Source organism: Olea europaea, chromosome 12 (genome assembly GCF_002742605.1).
Source record: "Olea europaea var. sylvestris chromosome 12, O_europaea_v1, whole genome shotgun sequence".
Lineage (NCBI taxonomy): Eukaryota > Viridiplantae > Streptophyta > Magnoliopsida > Lamiales > Oleaceae > Olea > Olea europaea.
This window is the reverse complement of record NC_036248.1, coordinates 29,355,179-29,377,560: the sequence shown is the minus strand read 5'-3', so window position 1 is coordinate 29,377,560 and position 22,382 is coordinate 29,355,179. Positions and strand designations below refer to the sequence as shown.

General features: G+C 34.6%; 4 protein-coding genes across 5 annotated transcripts; 3 read left to right on the top strand and 1 right to left on the bottom strand.

Annotated features, from left to right (window-relative positions):
* Positions 1–292: 292 nt before the first annotated feature.
* LOC111406335 (2-methylene-furan-3-one reductase-like) lies at positions 293–2,906 on the top strand. The gene is made up of 4 exons (XM_023035722.1): positions 293–669; positions 975–1,304; positions 1,488–1,647; positions 2,434–2,906. Exons 1-4 carry the CDS (start codon positions 466–468, stop codon positions 2,700–2,702), a joined length of 963 nt encoding a protein of 320 aa, XP_022891490.1. The 5' UTR covers positions 293–465; the 3' UTR covers positions 2,703–2,906.
* A 1,329-nt stretch (positions 2,907–4,235) lies between these two features.
* On the top strand, positions 4,236–8,193 carry LOC111406881 (2-methylene-furan-3-one reductase-like). Its single transcript, XM_023036245.1, has 5 exons — positions 4,236–4,389; positions 4,527–4,586; positions 5,065–5,179; positions 5,312–5,394; positions 7,716–8,193. Exons 1-5 carry the CDS (start codon positions 4,236–4,238, stop codon positions 7,982–7,984), a joined length of 681 nt encoding a protein of 226 aa, XP_022892013.1. The 3' UTR covers positions 7,985–8,193.
* A 61-nt stretch (positions 8,194–8,254) lies between these two features.
* On the top strand, positions 8,255–10,926 carry LOC111406880 (2-methylene-furan-3-one reductase-like). Its single transcript, XM_023036244.1, has 5 exons — positions 8,255–8,339; positions 9,781–9,855; positions 9,984–10,004; positions 10,522–10,668; positions 10,757–10,926. Exons 1-5 carry the CDS (start codon positions 8,255–8,257, stop codon positions 10,924–10,926), a joined length of 498 nt encoding a protein of 165 aa, XP_022892012.1.
* Positions 10,927–11,137: 211 nt separating this feature from the next.
* LOC111406333 (carbonic anhydrase 2-like) lies at positions 11,138–15,666 on the bottom strand. 2 transcript variants are annotated; one of them, XM_023035721.1, is made up of 9 exons: positions 15,542–15,666; positions 15,226–15,286; positions 14,299–14,439; positions 13,202–13,250; positions 12,937–13,053; positions 12,612–12,665; positions 12,161–12,246; positions 11,611–11,716; positions 11,138–11,468 (listed from the first exon to the last, which is right to left on the bottom strand). In XM_023035721.1, exons 2-9 carry the CDS (start codon positions 15,276–15,278, stop codon positions 11,304–11,306), a joined length of 771 nt encoding a protein of 256 aa, XP_022891489.1. In that variant the 5' UTR covers positions 15,279–15,286; positions 15,542–15,666; the 3' UTR covers positions 11,138–11,303. The 2 variants fall into 2 exon arrangements, with proteins under 2 accessions (XP_022891489.1, XP_022891488.1); XM_023035720.1 differs by having other exon boundaries at positions 15,226–15,307; positions 15,542–15,663.
* Positions 15,667–22,382: the final 6,716 nt, after the last annotated feature.

Below are 22,382 nucleotides of genomic sequence, written 5' to 3'. Positions count from 1 at the left end.
TTAACATTCCTATTTAAAATATACATTTACAAAATATGATGGTAGAGTGTAAATTCATTAATGTTTGCGTGGTAAAACTTGGATTAAAATATTATCGATTTTATAATCAATCAAAATTTAATTTAATTTACACATTTTATAAATTTCATAACTTTTATCGATTTTTTTTAAATCATATATATTACTTTAATTTTTATCAAAAATAGTTGTCAAATAATACCTGAAACGACTTTTAAATGAGTGGGTTGAACATAGACTTTATTACAGGCTTGTACAAAGATCTGAACATTTTCTTCAAGACTGTGTTTATCGTTTTGAGTCCATATCAAAAATGCTTTCTGGAGTCATCTATGGTAAACCCTCTTACGCAACTTCCAAACTGAAGACACACCATATTTCCCAGCCACAATCTGAATATAAACCCACAAGAATCCCAATTTTCTCACTCACAAGCTGTTTGTGTCAATGTCTTCTCCTATACCATCCAAAATGAAGGCCTGGATTTACTATGAGTATGGCGGGGTTGAGGTGTTCAAGTTCGAGTCCGAAGTTGCAGTGCCGGAACTGAAAGATGATCAGGTCTTGATTAAGGTGGTGGCGGCCTCTATTAATCCAGTTGATTACAAAAGGCGGCTCGGGCAATTTAAGGCCATTGATTCACCCCTTCCTGTAATTTTCTCTTACTCTCTTTTTTCCTGCAGATTTTATTCAACTGTGAACTCAACTAGTGTTAAAATAAAAAATAAAAAATTCATGTAGCACCCTCCAAATTTATCTGGAACAAGAGTCATAAGACTTGATGAATATCTAAGTTGTCTCTTTGTTAGAAAGTTTCTATGTAAGGTAAGCTAGAATCATATATGCTGACGCTGAAATTGCATTAACTACTAATTCAGATGGTGTAATTGACAATTTTTAGCACCTAATAGATGTAAATGCCCACTTAATGTATTGATTTCTCTTTTTTCCTGTAGACTATTCCGGGCTATGATGTTGCTGGTGTGGTGGTTAAAGTTGGTAGTCAAGTAAAAGGCCTAAAAGAAGGAGATGAAGTATATGGGGACGTAAATGAGAAGTCGATGATACACGAACGACCAAAACAATTTGGCTCGTTGGCCGAGTACACTGCTGTTGAGGAGAGATTACTGGCTCTGAGACCCAAAAATCTTGATTTTGCACAGGCTGCTAGTCTCCCTGTGGCTATTTTGACTGCTTATGAAGGTCTTGAAAGTGCGGGATTTTCTGCCGGAAAATCCGTACTTGTATTAGGTGGGGCTGGTGGAGTTGGGTCCCTTGTGATCCAGGTAAACCACTAAGTTATGGCTTTGTTTATCTGTGTGGATCGTGTAAAGGACTAGATATTACAATAGACAAGATTTAACTTCTTTCTATTAATTAGTACCATTGCATGCTTCAAATAATGGCTGAGGGATTAAGCTAACGGCATAGAGAAACATTAGAATCATCTATTTATTTTGGTGATGCAGATTGCAAAACTAGTGTTTGGTGCTTCAAAGGTAGCTGCTACTTCAAGCACAGGAAAACTGGAACTTCTGAAAAGCTTGGGGGCAGATTTGGCAATTGACTATACTAAGGAGAACTTTGAAGACCTTCAGGAAAAATTCGATGTCGTTTATGATGCTGTAGGTAAGAAATGTCCCAGTTTCTGCTAAATTCGTAGCCATGTTTGTAATATTAGCTTCTCTAAGTGTAAATGTTATGAGACTGATCCCAAATTGAAACAATTGCTAACATATCTATAAGTCGATGCATTTTGAGCAAGTGACGTTTCATAAAATTAACATATATCTGTTCTAAAAATGATATTGTGTAGTAGTTTAGCATGTTGGACAACGTCTTTTAGGTATCCAAAGCTGCTAAGGTCTTCAGATGATAATGATGTTTTGAAGTAAGTATTTCTGTGCCCATTCAGGGTGGCGACATTCATGGCATTGTACTGAAGCATATGAACTATCGGCCGACAACATATCTAGTGCTTTAACTTTTTAGAAGGGAAAATACTAAGGGGGGCATAACTTGTGGAAGCTGCTATGGAAATTTATTCTGTCTATTTAGATTATTTTTCTCCCATTCATTAAACTGATGTGATCTCACCTCATTATTAGAGATTGGATGAGGGAGGTGTAAACCAAAACTGGCAATGCTAAGCATCTAGTTTGCATTGGATCTTCTTGTAGATATGGCAATTCACGTAGTTGACCCAAAATTTATCGAGAACAAAGATGATTTGTTATAGTTGGTGGGAAGAGGAATTTGCTCACGGCAGTTGCAATATTCTGGAATTCTTACCCTTCAATCACATTACTGTTGTCGACTCGAATTAAACATTCTTCCTCAATCCATAATTTCTTCACTTGAACTACCCACAATGGTTGTAATTAACACTGCCATCATTTTTCTTTGAAAAAACAGGGCAAGGAAACAGGGCAGTGAAAGCAGTGAAGGAAGGTGGCAGTGTAGTATTTATAACTGGTGAAGCAGTGCCACCTGGGTTTTTCTTTAGGCTACATTCGGATGGAGAAATACTGAAGAAACTAAATCCATTTCTGGAGAGCGGGAAGATAAAGCCGGTGCTCGACCCAAAGGGGCCATATCCTTTCAACAAGGTTAATGAAGCTTTTGCTTATCTGGAAACAAACCGAGCCACCGGGAAAGTGGCTATATTTCCTATCAATCCATGATCAGCAACAAAGAATACTATGTCTGTTCTGGCTAAAAATATATGATAGTTTGGTGTTAAGAGTAGAAATGTAGTTGTGAATATTCTGAATAAATATAAAATGAGTGGAAAATCTTGTTATTGTTAAAGTATGTTGTGACTGGCATATGTATTAGCACATGTAAAATAGAGAATAATAAATATGAGCCATTCTGCAATTTTATTACTTCTCCCGTTTTCCCCCATTTTTTAGGGGCAAAACATTGACGGAATAGAAAATTCTTGAGTAAATGTTGTATCGAAGATCTAGATTATTAGTATCAAAACACAATCTGCTCGATGGTTTAGATTGAGTTTGTTGAATCAATCTACTTGTAAAAGATCGACTTGACACAATCACAACTCGATTTGCTCGACAATAATAATATAATATTTCTCCACGTGAACACCTAACAAATTTTGTAACCTAGTGGAGATGCATAGCTATAAATAGGAGGTGGAGGATATGTACAATTGCTTTTTCTCTTATCTTTCTTCTTCTATATAAGTATGAATTGTATATATCTAGTTTTATCACAACAATTGTGAGAAGTACGTCTCAATATTGAATGTGGAAACAAAAAGAAAGTTTAAATGGGTATTTTTTAGTGTCTGGATACAATGAATGTGCAATATGAAAAAATTCCAAATATAGAATATTTTGCCTGCCACATTATCAAAAAAGCATGACGAAGGTGATAAAGGACAAAAACTTCTAAATTAGATAATTTAGTATTATATTGGATAAAATACTTGAGAGTCAATGTCGAGATCGTGTGGCTCTAAATCTTGAACCCTTAATTCGAGAATTAGATTTATAGTGAATTTTTGAGGTTGAAATACTCAAATTTAGGGAGAATCATCACATATTGAAATGGTTACTTCCAATGGTTAAACCGTATCAAACTGATCGAGAAAAGTGTTATGGAATCAACATTAGAATAAACACTGTGGGTGAGATTGAATAATAAGTTTTGGGGCATCCTACAAAAGGAAAAGGAAACATTTAACCATTAAGAATTGAAATAACAAATCTAAAGGTTGATGATGATTGAATTGACTATGCATACACACATTGAATAAGCGAAAATTTATTTTATTAGAATTACTTATTAACTTTATGAGAATTGTTCAGATAGTTTCAATACCTGGTGCGAGTGCGACGAGTCCTACATTTTATAAAGTTGCTTTTTACGTACTATATTTTATATAATAAGTAACAAAAAATACCTTTTAACAAAAAATACCTTTTACTGAATAAAATAGAAAAAATTACAAATGGACAAGTATAGATAGCTTATACACAAAGATATCCACAGTTGATATAAACAAATCACACCATATATATATATATATTACCTTATGTAACATTTTGGATTAAAATTAGATTTTTCAGTACATTGTGATAAAGGTTTTTAAAATGTGTGGTTGAAAAGTTATGGAACTCATGAAAGATTTTAATATTGATTGTTTGAATTTGACTTCGATTAAAATCATATTTTAATCCAAACCAAACATGCTCGTTTTCCTAAAAATCTTGCATATTAACTCATTTTGTCTTTGTTCTTACTTCAAATGGAGAAATATTGGAGAAACTAAATCAATTTCTATAGAATGGGAAGTAGTTGAAGTAGCTGCTCTACCCAAAGAGGCCATACCCTTTCAACAAGGTTAATGAAGCTTTCTTTTATCTGGTAACAAACTGAGCGACGAGAAAGGTTGTCATATTTCCAATCAATCCATTATCAGGACAGCAACTAAGAACGGCTATTTGTTATTTGGATTTCTCTTTTTCCTGCAATCCCAGGCTATGATGTTGCTGGTGTGGTAATTAAAATTGGCGGCAACGTAAAAGGTCTTAAAGAAGGTGACGAAGTATTTCGCGACATAAATGAAAAGCACTTGAACAACCTAAAAGCTTGGCTCGTTGGCTGAGTACACGGCTGTCGAGGAGAAATTACTGTTAAGGAATAAATCTCAGTTGAATAAAGATGAAGATGTAGCCAACTTATAAGGGATTTTGATACTCCTTTTAACAATATTGATATTTTAAAACGGAATCCTAAGTTTTAATAATGTATTAGAGTCTATTAAACTCTAATAAACAATTCGATTAGATTAAAACTTCAAAAAAATGAACATATGAATTACAAGATTGGTCTGCTCAAACAAGCTACCATCTTACGGGGCATGTTAAGCGATAAATTTCACATCGAATAAAGATAAAGATTTAGACCAACTTATAAGGACTTGAACTACTCATCTTAACAAGATTGACTTTTTAAGATGGATACCAAGTCTTAATAATTGCTCGCTCTAAAACCCAAGAATCTTGATCTGCAAAGGCTGCTATTCAGCTCTGGCAATCGAAACTGCCTATGAAGGTCTTGAAAGGGCTGGACTTTCTGCCGGAAAATCCGTACTTGATTTAAGGAGTGCCGGTGGAATCGATGAACCCTTGTAATCCAGGTAAAACCTCTGAGCTTTGATTGTGTGCATCCGAGGGATTGATTAATTATAAAAGACAACATTAAGAGCAAGCCTCGTAATAATATTGGACTCTCCCTACAATGAATAAGATCTTTACTTCAGACTTTTGTTTCTTCTTGAATACTATAATTCAGTCCAATCCACCTTATCAAACACTAGTTTTGACGTCGTTTATGATGCTGTCGGTAGGAACAATATCACAATTGCTGCTAAATTTGAAACCAATGTTGACATTATGGGACTAAAATTCTCTGTCTGAATCATAAGATATATGTTTTCAAACATTCTCCTTAAAATTCCAAATTCGTGGAGGGGCAGCTCGTGGTAGGTTGTTTGATGATCAACGATGACATTATTTTTTATAAAACTGCATCTAATTATTCAAGCCCATTGGTGAAATTGACGTCGCTGGCATAGAATCGCGATCAAGAGACGAAAAAAATTGCCAAGAAAGATTAGCAACATATTACTAACATATGTAATATTGCACTCGACAACATACACCAAGAAAACTTAACTTTCGTGTCTACTTTCTCGACCCAACGTTATTTGCTGCGACATTTTACACCTTCGAATAAGAGAGTATCTGAAAGGAAGCAAGAAGCAATATGTAGAAACAGCATTAATTACTTATGCTGATAGAGAAGGTGAGAGGCTAAAATCAAGATTCCAAAGCTCAAAAGAGCCCTTCAGAAAATCATAGTGTCCACCCTTTAATGAAAGGGTTTTCTTCCCCACTGCCTCCCTCACAAATGGATAGGTTAACAAGTTCCCTAGTGATACATTTACCGCCTCCTGCTCAATTCCACAACAACAATTAATCGATCGGCACCAAGAGTATATTCAGCTAAGCTTACAAAGTTACTTATTTTGACAGTAATGATATATTACTTTCAAAAGAAGTAACTTTTTTACGAAAGGGTCCGAAAAAAGTTACCTTTTCCAACAGTGTGCATTGTTCTGTGAAATCCAACTTGTTACATTCTGCTTTCACCTTTGCCTTAGCAGTATTGCAAATATTCACCCATTCTTCAATAAAATCACTGCAAGTTGAAATGACGATAAATATGGAAACTATTTGTATTACGTGGACTGCATAGTTCTAGACAATACAGATGAAGCCGAGAAAGCTACAATCTCTCAAGCGAGCAACCATAAAAGCTACAAGCGCTCGAGCCAGCAAAAATATGCTCGTGAGCAATATCTTCACTAATTCGCACATAACTTCGAATCGAGATCAGTAAAATGTGTTATGATCCTATTTAGCCCCTTTTTGGTTAAAATTACATTTTTAGTAGATTTTGATAAAAGTTTGATGAAATTGTGATTGAAAAGTTCTAGATCCCATGAAATATGTGGTTAAAATTAATTGTTGATTTTAATTAAAGATTAAAATTAATTTATACCAAACGGGGGCATATGGTACTATACAATCATGTTGAATACCACATAAAATTAATAATACACAAAAGGACTAACCTTTGAGTGGTACCATCATCAGGGATAGACATGAGTCCTTTTATCCCTCCACAGCAGCTGTGTCCAATAACTACAATATTCTCCACCTAGTGTAAAGTCTATGTCAATATGTGCAAAATGGAGAGAATTATAAATAGAACAAAAAAATAATTAATTATTGGCTTATTTTAAGTAGAAAATGAATTAGAAAAGACCCCTTTTTTTCCTTATAATTGGCATTATTCTAAGAATTTATTATGTGGGGAATCAAGTGGGCATGTGCAAATAAGTTCTGATCATTAAAAATAAGGATAAAGGGGTCTATGAAATTGACTTATAAGCAGGTACTGTCCCTATATGTTTGCTCACATTGCATCCATTAGTTTTTCCACTTATTTTTTGCTTTTACTGAGGAATTTGCTCACGGCAGTTGCAATATTCTGGAATTCTTACCCTTCAATCACATTACTGTTGTCGACTCGAATTAAACATTCTTCCTCAATCCATAATTTCTTCACTTGAACTACCCACAATGGTTGTAATTAACACTGCCATCATTTTTCTTTGAAAAAACAGGGCAAGGAGACAGGGCAGTGAAAGCAGTGAAGGAAGGTGGCAGTGTAGTATTTATAACTGGTGAAGCAGTGCCACCTGGGTTTTTCTTTAGGCTACATTCGGATGGAGAAATACTGAAAAAACTAAATCCATTTCTGGAGAGCCGGAAGATAAAGCCGGTGCTCGACCCAAAGGGGCCATATCCTTTCAACAAGGTTAATGAAGCTTTTGCTTATCTGGAAACAAACCGAGCCATCGGGAAAGTGGCTATATTTCCTATCAATCCATGATCAGCAACAAAGAATACTATGTCTGTTCTGGCTAACTGAGGAATTTGCTCACGGCAGTTGCAATATTCTGGAATTCTTACCCTTCAATCACATTACTGTTGTCGACTCGAATTAAACATTCTTCCTCAATCCATAATTTCTTCACTTGAACTACCCACAATGGTTGTAATTAACACTGCCATCATTTTTCTTTGAAAAAACAGGGCAAGGAGACAGGGCAGTGAAAGCAGTGAAGGAAGGTGGCAGTGTAGTATTTATAACTGGTGAAGCAGTGCCACCTGGGTTTTTCTTTAGGCTACATTCGGATGGAGAAATACTGAAGAAACTAAATCCATTTCTGGAGAGCGGGAAGATAAAGCCGGTGCTCGACCCAAAGGGGCCATATCCTTTCAACAAGGTTAATGAAGCTTTTGCTTATCTGGAAACAAACCGAGCCACCGGGAAAGTGGCTATATTTCCTATCAATCCATGATCAGCAACAAAGAATACTATGTCTGTTCTGGCTAAAAATATATGATAGTTTGGTGTTAAGAGTAGAAATGTAGTTGTGAATATTCTGAATAAATATAAAATGAGTGGAAAATCTTGTTGTTAATGTTAAAGTATGTTGTGACTGGCATATGTATTAGCACATGTAAAATAGAGAATAATGAATATGAGCCATTCTGCAATTTTATTACTTCTCCCATTTTCCCCCTTTTTTAGGAGCAAAACATTGACTGAATAGAAAATTCTTGAGTAAATGTTTGTATCGAAGATCTCGATTATTAGTATCAAAGCACAATCTACTCGATGGTTAAGATTGAGTTTGTTGAATCAATCTACTTGTAAAAGATCGACTTGACACAATCACAACTCGATTTGCTCGACAATAATAATATAATATTTCTCCACGTGAACACCTAACAAATTTTGTAACCTAGTGGAGATGCATAGCTATAAATAGGAGGTGGAGGATATGTACAATTGCTTTTTCTCTTATCTTTCTTCTTCTATATAAGTATGAATTGTATATATCTAGTTTTATCACAACAATTGTGAGAAGTACGTCTCAATATTGAATGTGGAAACAAAAAGAAAGTTTAAATGGGTATTTTTTAGTGTCTGGATACAATGAATGTGCAATATGAAAAAATTCCAAATATAGAATATTTTGCCTGCCACATTATCAAAAAAGCATGACGAAGGTGATAAAGGACAAAAACTTCTAAATTAGATAATTTAGTATTATATTGGATAAAATACTTGAGAGTCAATGTCGAGATCGTGTGGCTCTAAATCTTGAACCCTTAATTCGAGAATTAGATTTATAGTGAATTTTTGAGGTTGAAATACTCAAATTTAGGGAGAATCATCACATATTGAAATGGTTACTTCCAATGGTTAAACCGTATCAAACTGATGGAGAAAAGTGCTATGGAATCAACATTAGAATAAACACTTTGGGTGAGATTGAATAATAAGTTTTGGGGCATCCTACAAAAGGAAAAGGAAACATTTAACCATTAAGAATTGAAATAACAAATCTAAAGGTTGATGATGATTGAATTGACTATGCATACACACATTGAATAAGCGAAAATTTATTTTATTAGAATTACTTATTAACTTTATGAGAATTGTTCAGATAGTTTCAATACCTGGTGCGAGTGCGACGAGTCCTACATTTTATAAAGTTGCTTTTTACGTACTATATTTTATATAATAAGTAACAAAAAAATACCTTTTACTGAATAAAATAGAAAAAAATTACAAATGCACAATTATAGATAGCTCATACACAAAGATATCCATAGTTGAAATAAACAAATCACACCATATATACCTTATGTAATATTTTGGATATGGAAACTTATTACGAAGGTGTTTGGTGTGGATTAAAATTAGATTTTTTAGTATATTGTGATAAAGGTTTTTGAAATGTGTGGTTGAATAGTTGTGGAATTCATGAAAGATTTTAATATTGATTGTTTGACTTTGACTTAGATTAAAATCAAATTTTAATCCAAACCAAACAAGCCCATTTTCCTAAAAATCTTGCATATTAACTCATTTTGTCTTCGTTCTTCAAATGGTTCTTCAAATGGAGAAATATTGAAGAAACTAAGCCCCCGTTTGATAGCAATTTTTCACCCCCAAAAAATTAATTTTTTGACAATTATTTCATTATTTCAGTCGTCATTTTTGATTTATTCCCTCGCAGATGGGACCCACTTTTCGATCAAAAAATCAATTATCATAATCATTATCATTATCATTATCGAACAGACCCTTCAATTTCTAGAGAATGGGAAGTAGTTGAAGCAGCTGCTCTACCCAAAGAGGCCATACCCTTTCAACAAGGTTAATGAAGCTTTCTCTTATCTGGTAACAAACTGAGCCACGAGAAAGGTAATATTTCCAATCAATCCGTGACCAGGACAGCAACTAAGAACAGCTATTTGTTATTTGAATTTCTCTTTTTCCTGTAGTCGCAGGCTATGATGTTGCTGGTGTGGTAATTAAAATTGGCAGTCAAGTAAAAGTTTCTTAAAGCAGGTGACGAAGTATAACGCGACATAAATGAAAAGCACTCGAACAACCTAAAAGCTTGGCTCGTTGGCTGAGTACACGGCTGTCGAGGAGAAATTAATGTTAAGGAATAAACCTCATGTCAAATAAAGATGAAGATGTAGTCAACTTATAAGGGATTGTGGTACTCCTTTTAACAATATTGAAATTTTAAAATGGAATCCTAAGTTTTAATAATGTATTAGACTCTAATGAGCAATTCGATTAGATTAAGACTTCAAAAAAGTGAACATATAGATTACAAGATTGGTCTGCTAAAACGAGATACTATTTTACGGGGCATGTTAAGTGATAAATTTCACATCGAATAAAGATAAAGATTTAGACCAATTTATAAGGACTTGAACTACTCATCTTAACAAGATTGACTTTTTAAGATGGATACTCAAGTCTTTATAATTGCTCGCTCTAAAACCCAAGAATCTTGATTTTGCAAAGGCTGCCATTCAGCTGTGGCAATCGAAACTGCCTATGAAGGTCTTGAAAGTGCTGGACTTTCTGCGGGAAAATCCGTACTTGATTTAAGGGGTGCCGGTGGAGTCGATGGATTTCTTGTAATCCAGGTAAAACCTATGAGCTTTGATTGTGTGCATCCGAGGGATTGATTAATTATACAAGACAACATTAAGAGCATGTCTGGTAATAATATCGGACTGTCCCTACAATGAATAAGATCTTTACTTCGGACTTCTGTTTCTTCCTGAATACTATAATTCAGTCCAATCCACCTTATCAAACTCTAGTTTTGACGTCGTTTATGATGATGCCGGTAAGAACAATATCAATATTGCTGCTAAATTTGAAACCAATGTAGACATTATGGGACTAACATTCTCTGTCTGAATCATAAGATATATGTTTTCAAACATTCTCCTTAAAATTCCAAATTTGTCGAGGGGCAGCTCGTGGGAGGTTCACGATAGTTTGATGACCAAAGATGACATTATTTTTTATAATACTGATCTAATTATTCAAGCCCATTGGTGAAATTGACGTCACTGGCATAGAATCGCGATCAAGAGATGAAAAAAATTGCCAAGAACGATTAGCAACATTTTACTAACATATGTAATATTGCACTCGACAACATACACCAAGAAAAATTAACTTTCGTGTCTACTTTCTCGACCCAACGTTATTTGTTGCGACATTTTACACCTTCGAATAAGAGAGTATCTGAAAGGAAGCAAGAAGCAATATATAGAAACAGCATTAATTACTTACGCTGATAGAGAAGGTGAGAGGCTAAAATCAAGATTCCAAAGCTCAAAAGAGCCCTTCAGAAAATCATAGTGTCCACCCTTTAATGAAAGGGTTTTCTTCCCCACTGCCTCCCTCACAAATGGATAGGTTAACAAGTTCCCTAGTGATACATTTACTGCCTCCTGCTCAATTCCACAGCAACAATTAATCGACCGGCACCAAGAGTATATTCAGCTAAGCTTACAAAGTTACTTATTTTGACAGAAACGGTATATTACTTTCAAAAGAAGTAAATTTTTTATGAAAGGGTCCGAAAAAAGTTACCTTTTCCAACAGTGTGCATTGTTCTGTGAAATCCAAATTGTTACATTCTGCTTTCACCTTTGCCTTAGCAGTCTTGCAAATATTCACCCATTCTTCAATAAAATCACTGCAAGTTGAAATGACGATAAATATGGAAACTATTTGTATTACGTGGACTGCATAGTTCTAGACAATACAGATGAAGCCGAAAAAGCTACAATCTCTCAAGCGAGCAACCATAAAAGCTACAAGTGCTCGAGCGAGCAGAAATATGCTCATGAGCAATATCTTCACTAATTCGCGCCTAACTTCGAATCGAGATTGGTAAAATGCATTATGATCCTATTTAGTCCCTTTCGGATTAAAATCAGATTTTTAGTAGATTTTGATAAAAGTTGATGAAATTTGTGATTAAAAAATTGTGGGTAGCATGAAATGTATAGTTAAAATTAATTGTTGATTTTAATGAGAGATTAAAATTAATCTATACCAAACGGGTGCATATCAGCATATGGTACTATACAATCATGTTGAATACCACATAAAATTAATAATATACAAAAGGACTAACCTTTGAGTGGTACCATCATCAGGGATAGACATGAGTCCTTTAATCCCTCCACAGCAGCTGTGTCCAATAACTACAATATTCTCCACCTAATGTGAAGTCTATGTCACTATGTGCAAAATGGAGAGAAATATAAATAGAACAAAAAAATAATTAATTATTGGCTTATTTTAAGTAGAAAATTAATTAGAAAAGACCCCCTTTTTCCCCTTATAATTGGCATTATTCTAAGAATTTATTATGTGGGGAATCAAGTGGGCATGTGCGAATAAGTTCTGAAGATTAAAAATAAGGATAAAGGGGTCTATGAAATTGACTTATAAGCAGGTACTGTCCCTATATGTTTGCTCACTTTGCATCCATTAGTTTTTCCACTTATTCTTTGCTTTTACTGAAGTAAAAATTAAGTTAAATAATAAAAAAGAGAGACATTATATATTTATATTATGGTCACCTTAAGATGCAACACTGCATATTCAATGGCAGCACCCCCTCCAGAATATTTCTTCTGAGCATCAAGTTAAATAAATAATATATTAGTACATATTTAACATACAATATTAAACGTGACTCGATAACATTAAATGAAAATAAGCTAACTAATTTTCAAACGTTAAGATAAGCTATAAGTTTAAAAGGGTTGTCGCGATGGTAGGTGTAAACAAAGAATTTTACGCAAAACAAATTTTATTAAAAATAACGCCTAGTGTATTAAAAAGGAAATTTTGTAGTCGACTGAAAGCAACTTTTATACTTATAAGTAAAAAAATAACAATTACCTGGTCATAAGGTGGAACCATATTGGCGATATTTCGAACAATAAAAGCCTCCCCGGGTTGAAAATTAAGGATATGAGAAGGGCATACCCTTGAGTCGGAGCATGCAAATACCAAGAACTACAAGTAAATTTAGTAAAATTTTGTCAACGTCAAAATCGTATTTGTTAAGTAATACTGATCGGATTTGCTAGAATTTGTTCCTTGTTTCTAATTTATCGACTATTCGAATTTTATTTAGCACTATATTGCTTTTCAATAATTTTACCTTGGGGCTTTGGCCTTTGGCGAGTTTTTCGTACAAAGCAGGATTCTTCCTGCAAATAAAAGACAAAAGTATTTAAAGTATCTTTAAGAGACTTTCTATATTTAAAGAGTATGTTCTATAATTTAGAAAGCATCTATAAATTTAGAAAATAAAAATTTTGAAGCATTCAAACAGGCTCTTTATATTCAACATTTGATTCTATTATTCTCAAAAAGTATTTATCATTTTTTTTTTGTCTTTTATTTTAAGTAGTTTTTCTCTAGATTATTATATTAATTTCCTACGTTAAAAATTGAAATAATTTGAATGAGTTTAATTATAGAGTGATTTTATAGAGTCAAACCCACTCTCCAAATTAAAATATTAGTTCTTGGAATATAATTTTCAGAGCCGACTCTTCAAAATATAGAACATCTCATATTTAAATAATATCTGGGAGATACTCTTAAGATCCATCAATAAGTAAATAAAATTAAACAGTGAAGTTTATATTATTAATGCACTTTTAACATACAATTCTTACCAAACATACAATTAGTATATTATCTCGTTTTATACTGCTTATCAAATATTTAGCCCATATATTGTAGTGATTAAAATTTTAATTTTAATCTTAGTCAAATTCAATCATTAATTTTAATAACATATTAGGGATCCACAATTTTTCAATCACATATTTCATTAACTTTTATTAAAATCTACTAAAAAAATTTTATTTTGATCCCTATGGCTTAATATGTATAACAGTTATGCTATATGTGCAATCGGGGTTAACAATCCCGATTGACAACCACACACATGAAAGGGGGTTCACGTTGAATAAAAAAATCGTGAGTCACACTCTTGTGAGTTCATCGTCAACCAGGGTTATCGTACGACTAGAATAATTCAAATGCATAATTCCTTGCTTTATCTAATATTTGGTGAACTCAATAATTAACTATTACTAAATTAGTACATCGGATATATTTATTTTTAGTACCATGTCCAAGAATCTCGCAAGTTTTGATGCCAACCAGAAGGTTCCAACTCTTATGCAAAAAGTACAAATTTTTATTCATTTCCATGTTTTTATGCTCTGTAATGTCGCTACTTACTCGTATTTTTCTTTCTTGAAGTGATCGAACCCGGTTCGGATTCTCTCAACCGGGTCATATACTTTTCCGCCGCTCTCCTCCAGCTCCGCCGTCAATTGCCGTATCTTGGTGACCGCCACGGCCTCAAGCTCACCCTTTGCACTGCCCGTGAAAAATTAATCAGCCACTCATATAATAACACATGTCTCCGATGTGGACCCCACTAATTAGTGGTAACTTAAGTGGGCCCCATATGGTAGACAAACCGTTAGGAAACGCACGAGAAAGTTTTGCAGCATTTACTGCAATGATGACGGAATAGGGAATTGCACTATTGACACCAATTATTGCTTTAAAAGCAAACTAGTCCCTATTCTTTAAAAAGGAAAATTTTCATCCCAATCTTTCGTTATAGTACACAATAGGTCCAAGCAGCAGCTCAAAGATATATTGAATTGTCACACTATCCTCTTACATATCCTGGGGTGGAGCCGAATTTTTCGCATAAGATGGATGAAAAAATGTTGAACAATATACATTAAAAATTTTCTATATAAAAATTTCAAAATATTGTACGAACGATTATAACCCATGACCACATGTAGTTCCACCACTACACAGATCGAAGTTTATAAAACTACTTTCCAAACTTAAAATGGTATTACGAGGGTTAGTAACAAATTAACGATAATTATGCAACTATAATGAAAGGTTGAAGAATAAATTGCTCGTCTGCAACTAATAAGGATCAAATTGTTACTAGGTTAATAAATTGGAGAATAAAGATGCAATTCTCCCATGAAATTATGATGCATCGCCATGGGGGTTCGTGCCATTGGGATGCAAAATGACTTAGAAGGACAGATTTCGATGAAAAGTAGTGATTGGGATCCCAAAAACTTGAGTCAGAAAAGGACAGATATGGAAAAAGTCGAAAAATAGTACAACCTAAGAAGCTTCTTCAGGCCTGCAATGGCTTCCTCGTACATGTCTTTTGCCATTCTCCTGTCTGCGAAATAACAGAAAACTCCTAAACAGTGAAAATTCTTGTCTGAGAATTTCAATAAGTCAAAATTCGAATATCCTTTAATAGGAAAATGAATTTATATTATTATAACCGTAAATCCACGTAACAAATGAATCTTAGTAACAGTTTTAACTATCATAAGATCAATCAAATTGGTTTTTCTGTTAATATATAGTTATGCTAGATCGATCGAGATTTTGGTTTATATCAGAACCCGAAAAAAATATTTACACATACCTTGTTGTTTGGCCGGAAGTTTTGACTTGTAATACTGGGTTCCCACGAAAAACTGCCGGAGAGTTGCTTTACCGGGAGAAGAAAGAGGTAGTCGACAATGATCACTATTTGACTTTAAGGGAGTGCCAAAAGTCCTTATTATATAGTAGGGATTACCATGGTTAAGAAAGTGGGGTGGACTTTTGACCATGGTTAGTCCAAAAATAGATTTTGAAATTATTGGTCTTGCACATTATCAAGAAGTATAGTGGGAGACACATTTTATCTAAAATGGTAAGATGGGTTGTGATTGCGTGAAGGAAGTTTTGGCTTGAACGAGTAGTGCAAAAGAGCAAGCATTTTAGGAAGGTTAGATGAAAACATCGCGACACTATAGTCAAAAGATCATTAGAGATCGGTTTAGTTGACAAGTGCTCAACTTAAAACTTATTTACTTCGAAGATAGTTTTCCTCATTTCTTCATTTTAGGATTTCAATGTTGTTTTGTGCTAAAAAAGAGTAAAATCAAGGAATAAAATAAAACGGAGAAACCAACAAAAGCTCGGCTCTATTTTCGTTTTCATAGACTATATCTACTAGATCGTCAAATAGAATCAAACGCTCAACTTATGCTTAACAATGTTATAACTTTAATTTTTATATTCCTTGCACATCATGACCAATTTACCTCTTCTCATCACTCGACCCAATTCGTGCTCAATCGACGTCCTCATTTTTAGCGTATGTTGTAGAGATCATATTCACTCGATTTTCTTCTTTTTATCCCATGTTGTAGAGGTCATATGGAGATAGGAGTAGTATATGAATAAAGTACAGAGATGTCAAAATATGTTGAATTTTATAGGCTGTTTCAAAATGCTCAACACATGAAAGCACGACTTGGGCACAAACCAAACATCTATAGTTGGGTCATGCATGGTCAAACACAACCTGCAAACATATGGAATCATTGACAAATAATAGATATAGTAAATTAAAACTATGTAATTAGATTAAAAAAGAGATATTATATTATGGTTACAAATTTAGAACTTCTTCATTTTAAGTTTGAAAAATTATAAAAAATTGTAGGTCGAGTATGATCGGCCGTATTGACACTGTTTTTTGGCATAAACTTAAGAAGAAATCGCATCGGGCCAAAGAATAATCCAATGAGATCATCTCAAAATTGAGACGTGCTGCTTCAATGAGTATGGTGAAGATAATACAAACAAAATTCAACTTTGTATCTCCCACAATTTATAAATACTTTATACATTAATTTGAATTGCACATTCATAACTAATATTCATTATTATTTACTGATTTTTGGATCAACTTATCATTTCTCTTACTGTTTTTATTTATGAATTTATCAAATGGAAATTATAATATCTTACTGTCTGTTTGGTAGTGATTTTGAGAATTGATTTTTTGACCGATAGGAAGAAAAGTGGAGGCCATATGTGAGTCAAGAACTAAAAAATTATGGTTGAAATAGTAAAATAACTGTCAAAAAGTCAATTTTTTGTTGTGAAAAATCACTATCAAACGGGGCCTTAATACTGTAGTTGTAAAGTTGATGTCAGCATTCTGTTGGATATTGGTTAAATAAATCGAGAATTGAAAATCGATTAAAGTGACTTCGTATCGACTTCGGCCAAATACTCAAAAGCTCGACTCAATTCGTTTAGACAAAATTGTTTGGTATATTTGGCATTTCGAAAACCAATATCGGATGAATGAGAAATTACGAAAAAGGACGAAAATCAGTGAATAGACACCTTTTCATAAAGGTGCATTGTTTGGAAAGGGTGCATGGTTTGGCCTCAACCATTAGTGAATAGACACATTTTCATAAAGGTGCATTGTTTGGAAAGGGTGTATGGTTTGGCCTCAACCATTTCGTCCACACCCTTTCATGGTCTATAAATAGGACCCTTTGGGTGTCCTATTCCTCACAATTTGATATGCAAAACATCTCTAATCCTCTCTTCTATCCAAAATCAAAATCATTTCATTTATTTTGATTTTCCTTCTTTTCATCCTTGGAGTACATAAGCCTAAATTTGGTTCGTTGTACTTGTGTTTTGGAGTGCTACAAACACAAGTGTAGCCGTTGTATCTTGGGAGTCGATTGCCGAAATCCGTAGGCACCGTTGCGGGGCAAATTCGACTTAAGGACAAAGAGTCCAACTCTTGCCTCGGCTTTGTCCTTACTTTCTTTTTCTTCTTGTTTGTGTTTTCTTTGCCGTTACTTTGTCCAATTTTCGGCACGGATTTACAAACCATCATTATACTTATTTTGGCGTCACTATTCACAAAATTCCTCCAACAATCTTAAGTCGATTTTTGTATATATTTTGTGAAAGTGACATTCTTGTTTGGTTAAACTTGTTAAGTTTAACTTCTTCTTCACTTCTATTTTTGGTTGATCTTCTGTTTTACGTAAACAGAAATGAATACGGTTCTTAATACTGATACTACTTCGAATGAAACTTCGAACATGGGAACTTTTGAAGGAAGTGTTCCTACCGGTGTGATTCCTCCCGTTTTGAATACAACTACTAATGTGATTCCTCCGGTTGTGGGTGCCTTTACTGTCGTACATTCAAACTCCGTTTCACATGGGGAAAAGCCGAAGAAATTTTTTGGGGTTGATTTCAAAAGGTGGCAACAGAAAATGTTGTTTTATCTCACAACCCTCAATTTGACGAAATTCTTGAATGAAAATCCTCCCGCCATACAAGAAGGGGAAAACAATAGGGTATCTTTGATTGCTTTGGATGCATGGAAACATTCGGATTTCTTATGCAAGAATTACATTCTTAATGGCTTGGACAACGTCTTATACGGTGTATATTGCTACAAGAAATCTGCAAAGGTACTATGGGAGTCCTTGGAAAAGAAGTACAAGACCGAAGATGCCGGAATCAAGAAGTTCATTGTGGGAAAATTCTTGGACTACAAAATGGTAGATTCGAAGACCGTCATCAGTCAAGTGCAAGAATTGCAAGTCATACTCCATGACATTCATGCGGAAAATATGTCCGTGAGCGAATCATTTCAAGTGGTTGCAATTATCGAGAAACTTCCACCCATGTGGAGGGACTTCAAAAACTATCTCAAGCACAAGCGCAAGGAGATGAACATTGAAGAACTTGTGGTCCGATTGAGGATTGAAGAAGACAACCGAAGTTCGAAAAAACGAGTTGGGAATAGTATACCACAAGCAAAGGCAAATGTGGTAGAATCTAGCAACAACAAAGGAAAGAAGAGAAAGCATTCCGTTGAATCTACAAAGAAGAATGCAAAGAAGTTCAAGGGCAATTGCTACAATTGTGGAAAGGCTGGACATCGCTCGGTTGATTGTCGCAAACCTAAAAAGCAATCCCAAGCCAACATTGTCGAATCTGATGCCATATCAAATGGCATGTCCGATATGAATTTATCGGCAGTTGTTTCTGAATGCAACCATGTTGGAAATCCCATGGAATGGTGGGTTGATACGGGTGCAACCCGTCACATTTGTGCCGATAGAGGAATGTTCACATCATACACTCCAACTGAGGGAGAAAAATTGTTTATGGGGAACTCCTCAACATCCAAAGTGGAAGGGCAAGGCAAAGTGGTCTTAAAGATGACGTCGGGAAAAGAACTTAGCCTCAATAATGTCCTTCACGTACCGGATATTCGCAAGAACCTTGTGTCGGGTTCTTTGTTAAGCAAGAATGGCTTTAAACTAGTCTTTGTATCGGATAAGTTTGTACTTACCAAAAATGATATGTATGTAGGCAAAGGCTATGTAAAAGATGGACTATTCAAAATGAATGTCCTAACTGTTGTGCCAAATGCTACAATCAATAAAACGTCATCTTCAGTTTATATTCTTGAGTCATGTAATCTATGGTATCATAGATTAGGACATGCAAACTTTAATTCAATAAGAAAGTTAATGAATTTAAGTTTACTTCCGAATATGCATTTTAATAATGGAAAATGCGAAACATTTGTAGAGGCAAAAGCGGCCAAAACACCATTTCATTCGGTTGAACGAAACACCACACCATTAGAACTAATTCACACGGATGTGTGTGATTTGAAGTTCGCACAAACAAGGGGTGGTAAAAAGTACTTCATCACATTCATAGATGATTGTACAAGGTACTGTTATGTGTACTTGTTGAAAAGCAAAGATGAAGCTTTGGAAGTGTTCAAACACTACAAAAATGAAGTTGAAAATCAACTTGAAAAACGAATTAAAATGATTCGTAGTGATAGAGGTGGAGAATATGTTGCACCGTTAAATCATATCCTTAATAAAATACCACACAAAGATAAGGTTGAATCACCTTACGAATTATGGAAAGGTCGGAAACCTTCCTACAAATATCTCAAAGTGTGGGGGTGCTTAGCGAAAGTACAAATACCCAAACCTAAACAAGTTAGGATTGGACCAAAGACAATTGATTGTGTCTTTATTGGATATGCTATCAATAGTAGTGCATATCGATTCTTGGTTCACAAATCCGAAGTACTTGATGTACACGTAGGTACAATTATTGAATCAAGAAATGCGGTCTTCTTTGAAGACAGTTTTCCGTGTAAAGAAAAAGAAGTAAGTTCAAATAAACGAACTTATGATAACATACATGGAAAGAATGATGATTTTCAAGTAAATAAAAAATCGAGACGTAGTAAAAGGCAACGAATTCCAAAGACATTCGGTCCAGAATTCGTAACCAATTTACTTGAAAATGATCCTAGGACATTTGATGAAGCAATGTCCTCTCCCGAAGCTCCTTTTTGGAAAGAAGCTGTACACAATGAAATTGAATCCATCATGAGTAACCATACTTGGGAATTGGTTGAACTCCTTCCGGGAAACAAAGCTTTAGGCTGTAAATGGATATTCAAAAAGAAATTGAAGACGGATGGATCAATTGATAAATACAAGGCTAGATTAGTAGCCAAAGGGTATAGACAAAAAGAAGGACTAGATTTCTTTGATACCTATTCACCCGTTACAAGAATTACGTCTATACGTGTCTTGATTGCAATCGCAGCATTGCATAATCTTGATATACATCAAATTGATGTCAAAATCGCGTTTCTAAATGGTGAATTAGAAGAAGAAATCTACATGGAACAACCTGAAGGGTTTGTTGCACCAGGAAATGAAAAGAAGGTGTGTAGACTTGTAAAATCATTGTATGGATTGAAACAAGCACCGAAGCAATGGCATGAAAAATTTGATAAAACTGTGTTGTCAAATGGCTTCAAAATCAATGAATGTGATAAATGTGTCTACATTAAAAACGCACCTAATGAATATGTAATCATATGCCTATATGTTGACGATATGTTAATTATGGGAAATAACTCCAAAGTCATTTCCTCAACTAAGAAAATGTTAACAAAACATTTTGACATGAAGGATATGGGAGTGGCGGATGTAATATTAGGGATTAAAATCTCTAAGACATCCGATGGTTTGTCATTGTCTCAATCACATTATGTTGAGACTATACTTAAGAAATTTAAGGCGTATGACGATAAATCGGTTAAGTCACCAGTTGACTTAGGTATTTACTTAGCTAAGAATACTGGTGAGCCCGTATCTCAATTGGAATATTCGCGTGTCATTGGTAGTTTAATGTATATTACCAACTGCACAAGACCGAATATAGCATACATAGTCAACAAGTTGAGTAGATTCACTAATAATCCAAGTGTTGTACATTGGAAGGCATTAAACCGAGTTCTTAGATATTTAAGACACATGGTTGAATATGGATTACACTACTCAAAATATCCTGCGGTATTAGAAGGATATACTGATGCAAATTGGATATCTGACACTAAGGATTCAAAATCCACGAGTGATTATGTATTTACCATTGGAGGTGGAGCCGTGTCCTGGAAATCGTCTAAGCAAACATGTATTGCTCGATCCACGATGGAATCTGAGTTTATAGCGTTAGACAAAGCCGGTGAAAAAGCAGAATGGCTTCGTAATTTTCTTGAAGAAATTCCATGTTGGGAAAAATCGGTTTCTGCAATTAATATACATTGCGATAACCAGTCGGCAATAGTAAGGGCACAAAACAGTATGTATAATGGTAAGTCTCGACATATCCGTCGGAGACATAATACCATTAAACAGTTAATATCGAATGGTATAATCTCTATTAACTATGTGAAGTCAAAAGAAAATTTGGCTGATCCTTTGACGAAAGGACTTGCAAGAGATCAAGTATACCATCTTTCGAGGGGAATGGGCCTAAAGCCTATTGAATAGAATTACTATGACGGAAACCCAACCTTGTAGATTGGAGATCCCAAGATCTTGGTTCAATGGGACAACTAAGTCATAAATGATTCGGAATAAAGCACTTATTCCCATTTCTAAAATTTAAAGTGCTATGTAAAATGTGTATAAGGATAAGCATACATATATACTTTTAATGATTCATAACCTTGAGATAGAAAGGTATGAGATCACCTATATAAGTGTGAAATGGGGCCGTTTCTACGAAAATTCGAGGCTTAATTCTCTTAGAGCACTTATGAAACCAAGAGTTGTCCAGGGCCAAAATGGACTCAACCATGAGAACCGAATAGGTTAGATAAGTCATGGTGTTGGTACAGTTGTTTGGTTTTACACGAACGGTTGGATGGTTCAAGACATCGCGTTCACCAACTAGCCTAGTAAATCCGATTATATTCAACTAAAGAAGGTTCAAGGCCACAAGCTACCTATCTTGATGCTATGACTTGTCGTGTGTACTCCATTTGTTAGAGTCTGCATTTCATTTTCATTGCATTCGCATTGTGTTGCGCATATCGAGAAATTTCCATT

What these genes read in the sequence shown, in the direction of transcription:
- LOC111406881 (XM_023036245.1), top strand. Translation starts at nt 4,236, where the DNA reads ATGCTCGTTTTCCTAAAAATCTTGCATATTAACTCATTTTGTCTTTGT. An exon ending in CGTAAAAGGTCTTAAAGAAG is followed by an intron (nt 4,587 to 5,064) that starts GTGACGAAGTAT and finishes TGATCTGCAAAG; the next exon opens with GCTGCTATTCAGCTCTGGCA. An exon ending in GGTGGAATCGATGAACCCTT is followed by an intron (nt 5,180 to 5,311) that starts GTAATCCAGGTA and finishes TCTTTACTTCAG; the next exon opens with ACTTTTGTTTCTTCTTGAAT.
- LOC111406880 (XM_023036244.1), top strand. Translation starts at nt 8,255, where the DNA reads ATGTTTGTATCGAAGATCTCGATTATTAGTATCAAAGCACAATCTACT. An exon ending in GGCCATACCCTTTCAACAAG is followed by an intron (nt 9,856 to 9,983) that starts GTTAATGAAGCT and finishes TTTTTCCTGTAG; the next exon opens with TCGCAGGCTATGATGTTGCT. An exon ending in AAAACCTATGAGCTTTGATT is followed by an intron (nt 10,669 to 10,756) that starts GTGTGCATCCGA and finishes ACAATGAATAAG; the next exon opens with ATCTTTACTTCGGACTTCTG.
- LOC111406333 (XM_023035721.1), bottom strand. Translation starts at nt 15,278, where the DNA reads ATGGCAAAAGACATGTACGAGGAAGCCATTGCAGGCCTGAAGAAGCTT. An exon ending in TTCAAGAAAGAAAAATACGA is followed by an intron (nt 13,251 to 14,298) that starts GTAAGTAGCGAC and finishes TTTTATTTGCAG; the next exon opens with GAAGAATCCTGCTTTGTACG. An exon ending in TGGTTCCACCTTATGACCAG is followed by an intron (nt 12,666 to 12,936) that starts GTAATTGTTATT and finishes CTTGATGCTCAG; the next exon opens with AAGAAATATTCTGGAGGGGG.
- LOC111406335 (XM_023035722.1), top strand. Translation starts at nt 466, where the DNA reads ATGTCTTCTCCTATACCATCCAAAATGAAGGCCTGGATTTACTATGAG. An exon ending in TTGGGTCCCTTGTGATCCAG is followed by an intron (nt 1,305 to 1,487) that starts GTAAACCACTAA and finishes TTGGTGATGCAG; the next exon opens with ATTGCAAAACTAGTGTTTGG. An exon ending in TGTCGTTTATGATGCTGTAG is followed by an intron (nt 1,648 to 2,433) that starts GTAAGAAATGTC and finishes TTGAAAAAACAG; the next exon opens with GGCAAGGAAACAGGGCAGTG.